Here is a 12,263-nt window from a genome sequence, read left to right on the forward strand (position 1 = left end):
CTGTATATAGAGTACATGCAAAACATGCAATTAGGATAATTTTGTAATAACGCACACACGCACATGAAGTCTGAAGATTTAACTTGTGAAAAAAAAACGATTTATTGTGTAAAAAAGACACTACTGAAAATGATCTATTTAAACTACTAAATAAACAACGATGGTTACCAGAATGTTATTGAGTATCGATATGACCTTTTCCATTTCAACTGACATGACTTGTTATGAGTCCATAGGAAGTCCTTTTCGATATGTCAACAACACATTTTATGGAAAATGAAGGCACGTCTGAGTATGACATTAGCCTTGTGTAACAGACTCATAGGGCTCTCTTGATGCTGTTAAAAGAGATGTCTCATACAAGCATTAAGTCAAATGCAGAATGAACTGTACATCTAACAGTCTGTGGTTGGGTGCTTCAAGTTGGTTACCATTATCAACAAATGTAGTGGACATTACGTTTTAAAAACATTGTATTTTCCCTTTATTTGTGTTTTAGGTTTCAAAAGGTGTCATTAACAATACAATACAGCAATACACATTATCATACCCATTCATTTTCAAATCAAGAAAATTGTCCTTGTTGGAGTAAGAAAACAAAAATATAAAAAAAGACCAAATATCTTGCATTGAGATACAGCTTTGTGTTGCATAATACAATGACTATAAAGGGAATTCTTAAACTAATTTAATAAAAGCAAAAACACACATCTCTTCCTTGCACCATACTGTACAGCAGGGCTCTCCAACTCTGTTCCTGGGGAGCTATCCCCCTGTAGGTTTTTGCTCCAAACCTAGTTGTAACTAACCTCATTCCGCTTATCGACTAGCTAATTATTAGAATCAGGTGGGCTATATTAGGGTTGGATTGAAAACCTACAGGATGGTAGCTCTCCAGGATCAGGGTTGGAGAGCCCGGCAGTACAGTATACATTCATGTTTCCATTTTCTCTACTGTACTTACGATAATTCAGTTTAGCCATTCAATGGCCTCAACAATTCAAATTAGAATTAAAGTGATTAAAGCTTTGAAACTCAACATCTTAAAACATCCATTAATACGAGACCAAATAACAATGCTGCAGTCAAATGCATTAGCATTGTGTGTAGGACATACACCCTCTTACTCAGCTGGTTAGAACCCTTGACATAATCCACAAACTCTAAAGGATGGACTCCTTAACATTGATATTAAGTGCACTTCTGTGATTTTGCATTAAACTAATTTACAATGGAGAATTATAGCAAGGGTCTGGATAAGATTATGGAGGATTATGTGAATGTTTTATGTATAATCTGAAATATTGCATCTGGGTCACTTCAACTACTCTACACAAACGTCAAGCGTGGAAAACGTCCAATGTGATAGAAACAAAGCCTCTGGAATAGCCATACCTGGCAGCCTCCCTTGGTAACATGTGGGCCACTCAAATCAATATGCGGGTCAGTATAGGGTCGGAAATTAGACAGAGATACACATCTATGGGATCCTTCCAACGGAGAGGGCATTCAGCATTGTTGGAAATGACTAAATTGACATCCAATGATATGTCTAAGTGTCAGTGTCCTCTGGCCTCTGTGGTGGCAGAGGTGCTTCTGTCCTGGGGATGCATCTCAATAGTCTAAAGTGGGCTTCCTCTCCTCATCTCCTCTCCTTCATCTGCACTGATGTGAAAGAACCTGGCAGGTGTCCACTATTTTGCTTACACTTATCCTGTGTTTTCATCAGTGCAGATGAAGGGAAGGAGATGAGGAGAAGGGATAGCCTTTTCAGACTATTGAGATGTAGCCTGGGGGTGTCTGTGGTTCCTCTAAGCTGATGTATAGATGTATTTGGTCTTGGCGAGGCCTGTGAGCTCGTCCTCGTAGCGAGGCAGGCAGCAGAAGAGGATCCCACAGCCGATGGTGAGGATGGTGGCCCCCCAGCCGAAGCCATAGGCCCAGGTGTAGTCATAGTGGCCCTCGAAGATCAGGTCATTGAACTTGACTGGGTATATGATGAGGGCGATGAACTGAATGACCACTGTGGTGAAGAACAGACAGAACAGAGAGGTTTGTCAGTGGTGAATAATTCCAAACAGGGGAGGAGGCTGACTTTGTGGAACTGTGACACATGAGTGTGAGAGCCTGCCAAAACTAGCGTGTGGGTGTGTGTGTGAAATAGTTTTGTATGCAAGTACTGTAGCTTTATGGGCTTAGATGAAACCACCATCTATGTGCCATTTAAATCAGAAGGTGGGTAACTAAGTCAAGGAAATCAGAAAGAAAGTGTACTGTGAGGTAAAGTTGAGAAACTGAGACAGATATTTTACACTTTCACTCTATGGATGGCAAATCAGACACTAAGTGGGATCAAACAATGGATTGCACATAATGATGACACTACTGTTACTATTTTATGTCCACAGGTAGTGATGATGCAGCCAGAACTAGTTCTAAATAGTAATACTTATTTACTACACTCAAAACACTGGCAAAACGCAATCATTCCCATGATAGGACTATGCATCAGCTTTATACTCAGACAGCTCTATGATTCAGCTATGTCTGACAGAAAGCTTCAGTGTAATTCTGACTGACTGTGTAGCCTCTCTCGTTCCCTCTGGGCATAGGCAGGGCTGGGCTATCAGGTTTCACACTAGGGTGGCAGCTGCAGAAGGGGAGCAGTGGGAGTGGCGAGGAGGGGGAGTGGTAATTCTCAATGCCCTATGATCAGTGCTGTGACTCAGCCAGACGTCGAACATTCTCCCAGATTCCATGGTAACGCCATACCACAGCCCTTCTTCCCTGAACCTCAGAGCAGAGTAGGGACACAAACAACTCCCACTCCCTCTTGTCCTTGGCAATGGTTCAAATCAGAGGAAGACTAGCTTTAGGACTCTCCAACTCTACAGTAGCTTTGGATGCCATGCTACCTGAGCACCCTCTGAAAGTGGAGGAGCATAGAACGCAGTGAAGTATGAGAGTGTTTGTAGTTTGAGTCTTGAAGCCAGACATTTTGAGGCAAGCTGAATTCACAAAGGCAAGGTAGTTGTTAATATTTCATTACTCTTCTCTTCAATAACTAACCTCTCCTCCATTAGCCCAGACACGTGAAGTACAAAAACATAAGGGGTTGGTTTCCCTGACACAGATTAAGCCTAATACTAGACTAAAAAGCATTTTCAATGGAGATTGCTTTTCAGTCCAGGAGTAAGATTAATCCATACAACTGCCCCAAGAACAACAGAAACATTTTATGTATCTTACCAGTGATGAAGAGCAAGGCCCCAATGACGGGCAGCAGGCTGATGTTGAGGGTACAGCAGAGGGCGATACAGGAGATGATGAAAGCGATGATGAGGATGATGAGGCCGATGATCATAAGAGCTGCCACAGCCTGGGCCCAAGCTGAAAACACATCAACAAACAGTGTTTACTATCTATAGACACGACTTGGGCCAAACATATTTCTAGAAAGATTGTTAAATACCTATATACTTTTGAGCTGGGAAGTACAGATGTTGGATCTTAATTCCTATTTGAGATTTAAGACTTCTGAAGTTTGTAATTTCAACTTTACATTTTCAGACTTGATTTTCCATTTCTAAAAATGTTTCAACTCCTCCAGAAATGTGAATGAATTATAATCCACATAATAATTCACATTTCCTGTTGCTGAATAATTATTTTCCTGCTGTAGCAAAATGGCTCAAATTAAGATCCTACATCTGTATACTACGGAGCTGGAATTAAATGTATTTTGGAATTTGAAGGATAAGAGGTTCGGAAAAATTGGAGTGATTTTGGGGAAAGTGGATTGTTTTTAGCAAAGCACTTGACATAAAATTGCATAATGTATTTCCAGTTGTACACACGGGATTTGACTATACTTGTCACAAATAACTCTTTGCACATAGCCCTACATTTGGAAATATCTTGATAACTGATACAGGTGCATTCAATGAACATAAACTCAGTCTGGAAGAAATATTGTAACAACAGTTTTTTCTATTACGTAACACCACATTCTCCCAATAACAACTGCAGCCCTTATGCACAAGGAGTCTCCACAGGAAGAGAAAGGGGTTTCGTTGCAGTGATAGGTTTCATTGAAATGGGAACAAACATTTGTCCTACATTATCACAACTGTATGGTATTTCAACACACATTAAGTCGCTCTGGATGAATGACTAAAATGTCTATTTTAACCTACCCATTACAGGTGGTAGGTTATTAACTGACATACGGTCACATCTGCTGCATGCACATGCAGAGCTCACACCTGAAATGATTCACTCTCTCTCTCTGATGTCAGGATCATATGGCAGGCAGCCTACGCCTGAGCCTCAGGCACTGAAGTCATGCACTAACATCCCTCTAACTAACAATAGGGTCCTAGTCTATCAAGTTTTATTCCCTGTGTGCTAAAACATAGTGTAGAGAGTATCATTCAAACATTAAATAGAAGTACAGAGAGATGGTGTGAGAATGGATAATATGTCTCTTGTGGTCAGAAAATGTAAGTATTCCCACACTGAGACACTCAAAATGAAGTGCTTTTCTGGATATCAAGTCCATGTTTGAGAACAACTTTGGTGTATTAGTAGCTAACTGTTACAGTTGTGTGACTGTTGCAAAGGATCTCTTTAAATGTTAGTGTCAGTCAGCAAATCCAATCCAACCCGTGTGGTGAGCTTACAGGGCCGAAGGTAGCTCACAAATAGACCGGACAGTGTTTATACTCTCCAGATGGGGAACATCTGTCTTGTGTCTTTCCGAATCAAGTTCAAAATAAACAACCAATGGCTATCAAATTCTGTTAGTTAGAATAAGTATGGGTCTGAATTTGAAGTGCTTGAATCAGTTGAGTCGTCATCTACAGAGGTTATAATTCATTTTGGCACTGTTTTGTTCATACGTGCACTTTTGAGTGTTGATTTCATTCATGCACCATGCATTTAAATGATAGCTACTGATTTGGGTAACACTAATAATCACACAAAAATGCTCTTCTATACAATTTCAAAGAAATTAATAAATTGTGTGACAATGTTTATACAAGGTTGATACAATGTTGATACAATATTGATACAATAGTAATTACTATGTTATTACACAATATACAACAAAAAAATTCACACTGGTTTGGTTGTGAAGACAAACAAATCCCATAACACCATCAATCCAGCATGACACCACTAATTCCAGAGACTCCATCCATGCTATGTTCACACCCAAGAAGGGACAGGGAGTGGCCCTTGGATTGGACAAAATCCTGCTGAGGTTGTTTAATCACAACAAAGTTGTGTTCCAGTGGCAATATGCCAATACTAGTTCACCTTGATGGCACAAGTCAGAAAGCGACATTATAGCCATCTGCACTCACCCAAACATTCATTATGTTTGGCCAGCAGCACTGACTCAACATACACTGCAGAATAAAAAGGAATATATCATTCCTCTTGATTTGTATTTGTTCCAATTGCATTTCTCAGAGTCCAAATCCACCTTTCTGCTTTGTTCTCTACTGGGCTATGACTTCCCACAATATAGGGTAAGTGAATGGTTGTCTTTATGTAAGTAAGCCTCTATCCCCTCCTGAGAAGATCAACAATGTTGCCATTGTTTACCGAGGGCTGAAACTACTAGTCCATTTGGACTACTACTGTACCTGACAGACAACACAGCTGTTCTAACTGACTGACTGCAGGAGTACTTCCAGAGTAAGAAAGAGCACGTGTTCAGTATGTACCAGACATGGATCTTTTTCACTGTCCAGTGAAGACAAAGAGACATTTTCTCACTTCTCTTTTCTCACCACAGCTTGTCTGGCAGTGGTTTATAGCAGGACCTCTCCAGCTTGGTAAAGGCACTCATCACACTTCTAAAAATAGCCCTGACAGCATGACTGAGAAAGCCATCTTGATATGAATTCATCCTGCCTGTTAACACCAATATTCAAAGGCAATTCGATATTCTATTCGGTTCGAGTCTATTCTATTGTTAAGAATGGGAAAATTGGTTTCACTTTGAAAGTTTGACACATCCTGCCATTGGCTATGATTGAAATTCTTACAATATATTTATAACAGCCAACATTTTAATTTAGTATGAGAAAACGATCTGAGTGGATACGTGTTTGATCAGAAATATTTTTTGATTACCATGATAGGTTGAGATGTAGTGGTTGATCTATTATAGTACCTGTACAATTTGGAAGAAAACACCAACACAAATAAACAGCTACCAGTTTGGGTTTATCTAAGCAAATGACAGGCTAAAGAGAATGGGAAACAGCCAGGATAAATAAAGTGTTGTTCGAAGTTCACTCTGGCTGGCTCCCACTTTGCCATTGAAAAACTCCCCGCAGAGCATTAATTTGCTTTTTGTAAAGAAATTGTGGACTTTTTGTAAATAAAATGTGGACAAAAATAAAGAACTAGGTTGTTCATATGGATATGTTTTTTTTATTAAGTAGGCTAGGCCTATGCACCTGCCATACAAACAATTAAAAACTAATTCAATACATCCATGGAATACCTTTTTTTCTGTATAGGTAGGTTATTAGTTATGATCTTCAGCCCTGTAACTGTCAGCACTATAGTCTCTAAATCCATGTCTGAATACATAGTATACACATTTATTTTCCTTGTCACTATGATTAGGGCTGTTGAGTGGATCATTGTTTTCCCCCCGCAATATGAAACTTACAGAATTCCATGAGAGATTTGCAGTCCCAGTTGTCATTCCGCCCTCGACAATGGCTCCACATACTTGCGTAGTGGGACTTTGCACCCTCGTCCTCAACCCATCCCGAGTTAGCAGCAATGGCAATAATATCAAATATAATCGCAAAAAGCAAAAGAAGTGGTACGATCCACCTGCATCTTGGATACGCAATTCCACAGCGAAACATATTCGACAAACAAGAAAAGACAGTGCGGATAGAAGCGGTCGAGCGTCCAGATAGCGTCTGGGTCTGTGTACACCTTTTTTACTGATCAAATATAAAAGCCACACCCGAGTTTGCAATGTAATCAGTGCACAGTGAACCTGTTTAATAAACCTGTAAAACTGGTCATGTACGAAGGGCGAGAGTCAACCCAACCAGCAACTCCAAGCCCAACCCATTGACAGTCTGTTTCATATTACCCAGCTCATTGTAACTCCTTCAGTGCCATACAGGCTATAAAGCGTGGTCTCGTCACTGTATGACACCTGAAGGTCTACTGTAGGCTATTTTCTTTCAGGAAACACACTGGTTGAAGTAGTAGTAAAATCAGTGTGGAGATGATACATTATAAATGTTGTTAAAGGTTCAGTGCAGCCGTTTTTATCTCAATATCAAAACATTTTTGGTTAACAATGAAATACCTTACCGTGATTGTTTTAATTAAAATGGTTAAAAAAATGTTTTTTTAAATAGCTTCTTAGCAAAGAGACATTTCCTCAAGCAAGATGAAATCTAGCTGTTATTGGCAGAGGTTTGGAACTTTCTTTGTTATTGGTATATTAACAAATTAATAGGTCACCAGGCAGGCCAAAGCTCCATCCCACCAAAACAGGGTGAATATTTCTTTCATTAAAAGGGCATTTCCACAATTTCATAATGTTATTCCAACCTCGTAGTGTGGAAATACAAAACACAGAAAAGTCACCTTTTTGACTGGAACACGCTATCATACACGTTGATCCAGAGCATCCCAAACATGCTCAATGGGTAACATGTCTGGTGAGTATGCAGGCCATGGAAGAACTGGGATATTTTCAGCTTCCAGGAATTGTTTACAGATCCTTGCGACATGGGGCCGTGCATTATCATGCTGCAACATGAGGTGATGGCGGCAGAGGAATGGCACGACAATGGACATCAGGATCTCATCAAGGCATCTCTGTGCATTCAAATTGCCAATGATAAAATTCAATTGCATTCATTGTCCGTAGTTTATGCCTGCCCATACCATAATCCCATGGCCACCATGGGCACTCTGTTCACAACATTTACATCAGCAAACCACCCGCTAAAACAACACCATACTCGCTGTCTGCCATCTGCCCGGTACAGTTGAAACCGGGATACATCCGTGAAGAACACACTTCTCCAGCGTGCCAGTGGCAATCAAAGGTGAGCATTTGACCACTAAAGTCGGTTATGACGCCGGTTAAGTCCCTGGTGAGGACGACGAGCACACAGATGAGCTTCTCTGAGACGGTTTCTGACAGTTTGTGCAGAAATTCTTTGGTTGTGCAAACCCACAGTTTCATTAGCTGTCCGGGTGGCTGGTCTCAGACAATCCCACAGATGAAGAAGCCAGATGTAGAGGTCCTGGAGGTTGTGAGGCCGGTTGGACGTACTGTACCGCCAAATTCTCTAAAACAATATTGGAGGTGGATTATGGTAGAGAAATGAACATTAAATTCTCTGGCAACAGCTCTGGTCAGCATACCAATTGCACACTCCCTCAAAACTTGAGACATTTGTGGCATTGTGTTGTGCACATTTTGGAGTGGTCTTTTATTGTCCCCAGCACAAGGTACACCTGTGTAATGATCGTGCTTTTTAATCAGCTTCTTCATATTCCACACCTGTCAGGTGGATGGATTATCTTGGCAGAAGAGAAATCCTTATTAACAGGGATGTAAAAATGCTTTGTGCACAACAGTTTAGAGAAATAAGCATTTTGTGTACATAGAAAATGTCTGGGATCTTTTATTTCAGCTCATGAAACCAACGCTATACATGTTGCGTTTATATTTTTGCTCACTGTATATTAGGCTATATTATAGGCCTATTCTAAAACTTATACAGATTTTGAGTTACCTTTACTATGTGGATCAGGCTGTTATTTAATGAATGCAAAACGCAACATTGTGTCCAAAATCAAAATAAGACACCTCTTTATAGTGTTTTTCGGTACAATGTTTAATTCTGCGGAGTTAGAGAATGTCGCCGAATGGGCCAGGTCGGGCAGCTACTCCATAGAATGTTTCAGGATTACATATGTCATGCTTTGCTTTGAGTTGGGAGTAGCAACGGTGAAGCTCGGTGATTACTACTTACCAAAGTAAAAATTGTCTATGGTAAAAATTCCTGAAAACAATGGTTAGCAATGGGGTTAAGGTAAGTGTTGTGTTTAAAATCTTTAAAAAATATATAATTAGAAATAGGTTGGGTTTAGCCAATGATTTTATAAACATCACCCCTGTAATCATTTCGCTGATTATGTTGCAAAGAAACAATACACCAAATGGAAAACACAAATGAGAGTTTCTATTGGACAAATTCAGGTAGGTCCCTCCCGTTTATTTCCGTTTGCTCTGTTTGGTTAAACGGTAAATGGTTTCCGTAATGAATACACACCTCGATTGCAGATGCTATGTGCTGGCCATTAAAGCCGCTGGTCGGCGATACTGACATTATTGTGGAGCAGTTCCCCATAGGAATGAATAGAATTCATGTATTTGAGTAGGTTTTGTTGTAGTGGGGATTAGTAAACTCGAACGTAGACAATAATAAATGCATTTCTATAGCTTCCAACATATAGCTTTTACAATGGTGTGGGAGTACCAAGATGGAGTCATGTTAGCTTCAACACAGCGCCCCCTGTTAGCCATTGAGTGTAAATATACATCATTGGGTTTAGCCATAATTGTGGCATTGTGGCTGTGGTAACTAGTGATGACCGTGAAGCCGGTGGGTTGCATGGAGGGTGAGAAGGAATATAATACATGGAATCAGATTCCATGGAATCGATCGGATGGAGAACGACTGTGTTTGCATGTCTAAATTTAACTCAGGCTCGGGGATAGATAGTTTATTCTGAAATATTACTATCCTCATCCCAACAATATTTCAATGCTTAGGCCTAAAACTGTAAAACACAATTGCAAGACACTCTCGCAGACCACCTGCGTCTGTCGTCAATGCCGATCCATGGACACAGTTTCAGAATTCCCAGAACGAATTAAGGGGGAATGATATGGACCATACATACTCAAATCAAGACAGCCCAGTAGAATGTCTTTTCGCAATAAATGCAGGTGTTTCATGAGAATGATTAGGTCGCTCGGTTGCATCAATATATAACAGTCCGAAAACCCTGGAATGGCTATGCGACGCTGTAAATGAACGCTTCCTCTCAACTCAGCGGATTTCACGTTCGGTCTTACGTCACTGGTCTGGGAGTGAATCATCATAAGAGAATAGGGATGCTGCGCCCGTGAACTGGACCATCGCACTTATTTTAAAATAGCTAATTTTGTCATCTTAGTCTTATCATGGAAGAAATACTGCGGAAGCTACAGAAGGACGCATCTGGAAATAAGCACAAAGCAATTCGGGATTCGTGCGTCTTCGCCTGTGGTGAGTAGCCTGTATTATCAGGTTGCTACAGACATTAGCCAATGTTGGACCTGTCATGTAATCGAAAACTGACCAAAGATAGGCTAAATATGAAAACTATTGTGTGTTACAGGCTTCCTGAAAAGCCCCCAACACAAACCTGTTTAATAGGTTCGCCATTCAGATGGTCAACTATTTTGACTATCGGCTATTTGTACCCGCTATGCCTGTTGTTGACTTTCCGGAAATATTCTCATCATGTTACTGGAAAGTGTAAAACGATCGTAGCATTATGTGCCATGGCCAGCTTGGCAGCACCCATATGGGTTGCTGTCGTTAAATTTTAAGTCCGTGTAGCTAATACAGCACTCATTCACCTATTTGGCCACATTACTGGTGGGAATTTCTATTGTCCTGAACGCAATTGACAGGTGGACAATAGTTGCGGCATGAATCATAATGTTTATGAATGTTGTTGAATGACGTATTGTAATATAATGTACTTTTCACGAACCAAACACATAGTGTGCCATATTATTGATTCCCTTAGGAAATTTCATTCACAGAATATGACAGGTAGGCCGACTCAATAACAGCACAGCAGTTTCCACATCAACACAGACCACATTTGCATGTTAACATTTCAGGCCAAGCTCTCTTACTGTCAACAATAACATTTTGCTTTCATTCAATACCAAAATGCAAGGTTGTTGTGACAGACATTACTGAGTACTGTAATTGTCCACTTCTTGGTGGAACCTGCTTTTTACAAGGCGCCTGTCACCTCTCTCTGAGGGAATACAGAGTGACATGATAGCACAGGCTGCCTGGCAGACAGCTGGCCTCATTGCTGCCACTGCATATCAATGGACAGCAGGTATTGCAGATGAATGCAATATTGCACATCGGGCACATGAATAAGGGCAAGGATAACTTATCCACTCCCACACACATACTACATTATTCATGCTTCCATTTCAATGTGAATATCATCATATGGTAATACATTTTTATGAACTTCCTGTTTTTCTAGAGCACATGGAACAAACTGACCTGTGTTTCTTATTCTGATACTGTACCACAACAAAGACTGAGAACCATGGGTCCAGTCCTATGTGATTTGATGTTATAACTTTAATATTTTTTTGTTTTTGTTTTGAATATGACTACAGAAACCCTTCAGAAACAAACTGGATCGGCCACGATTCCACCGTCTCGGCTCAGGTAAGTTAGGAAACTGACTTAAGGCATCATCAAAAGTTTATTTGACATCAGTCATGTTTGTGTGTTGAGGAGCTACTTAATTATGCAGCAGTGTGATTGTTGTGATGTTTCACATCCAAAAAGTCAACCTCTCCACAGTCCTACCACTCCCTCTCCCACACATGCAGATGTAACCGATGTGAAATGGCTAGTTAGCGGTGTGCGCTAGTAGCGTATCAATCAGTGACTTCACTCCCTCTGAGACCTTGAAGTAGTTGTTTCCCTTGCTCTGCAAGGTCTGCGGCTTTTGTGGATCGATAGGTAACGATGCTTCGAGAGTGACTGTTGTTGTGTGCAGTGGGTCCCTTGTTCAAGTCCAGGTTGGGGCGAGGAGAGGAACAGAAGCAACACTGTTACACAAACACAGTCATGCACACAGGCACCCAAGCATCACACACACACACACACACAACAACACCTGCTGTGCTGGCAAGAAGGCAGTGTAAAAAACATGATGTATCATAGGAAGAACTGTGAGAGTGCTATCACTCTTAATTAGTTAAACATTTGCAGTATTCACCTTCAAAGCTGCTAAAATTCTAGAATGAATGATTTAGACTGTTTTGGTTCAGTTCGCATAAGACAGTAACTACTCATGTTAGCAAGGTTTTTTCACTCTTACTTCTACAATTATTAGTTTATTCCAAATGACTTATTCCACAGTTTAATCCTCCA

General features: G+C 40.5%; 2 protein-coding genes across 8 annotated transcripts in view; one reads left to right on the plus strand and one right to left on the minus strand.

The window, feature by feature from the left end:
* Nucleotides 1-455: 455 nt before the first annotated feature.
* LOC109870106 (p53 apoptosis effector related to PMP-22) lies at nt 456-7,243 on the minus strand. The gene is made up of 3 exons (XM_020460451.2): nt 6,695-7,243; nt 3,250-3,390; nt 456-2,023 (listed from the first exon to the last, which is right to left on the minus strand). The coding sequence occupies exons 1-3, from the start codon at nt 6,897-6,899 to the stop codon at nt 1,812-1,814; spliced, it is 558 nt and encodes a 185-aa protein (XP_020316040.1). The 5' UTR covers nt 6,900-7,243; the 3' UTR covers nt 456-1,811.
* Nucleotides 7,244-9,979: 2,736 nt separating this feature from the next.
* arfgef3 (ARFGEF family member 3) overlaps nt 9,980-12,263 on the plus strand; it is a 49,591-nt gene continuing 47,307 nt past the window's right edge. For all 7 annotated transcript variants that reach the window (XM_031804915.1, XM_031804919.1, XM_031804917.1 and 4 more), the window contains exons 1-2: nt 9,980-10,346; nt 11,498-11,549. In XM_031804915.1, coding sequence (XP_031660775.1) covers nt 10,262-10,346; nt 11,498-11,549 — 137 coding nt within the window. In that variant the 5' untranslated portion in view covers nt 9,980-10,261. The remainder of the gene's footprint in view (nt 10,347-11,497; nt 11,550-12,263) is intronic.

This window comes from Oncorhynchus kisutch, linkage group LG25 (assembly GCF_002021735.2).
Source record: "Oncorhynchus kisutch isolate 150728-3 linkage group LG25, Okis_V2, whole genome shotgun sequence".
Lineage (NCBI taxonomy): Eukaryota > Metazoa > Chordata > Actinopteri > Salmoniformes > Salmonidae > Oncorhynchus > Oncorhynchus kisutch.

Coding starts and splice junctions, on each gene's coding strand:
- LOC109870106 (XM_020460451.2), bottom strand. CDS start 6,899: ATGTTTCGCTGTGGAATTGCGTATCCAAGATGCAGGTGGATCGTACCA. Junction 3,391..6,694: donor CAAATCTCTCATGGAATTCT/GTAAGTTTCATA, acceptor ATGTGTTTTCAG/CTTGGGCCCAGGCTGTGGCA. Junction 2,024..3,249: donor GGCCTTGCTCTTCATCACTG/GTAAGATACATA, acceptor TCTTCACCACAG/TGGTCATTCAGTTCATCGCC.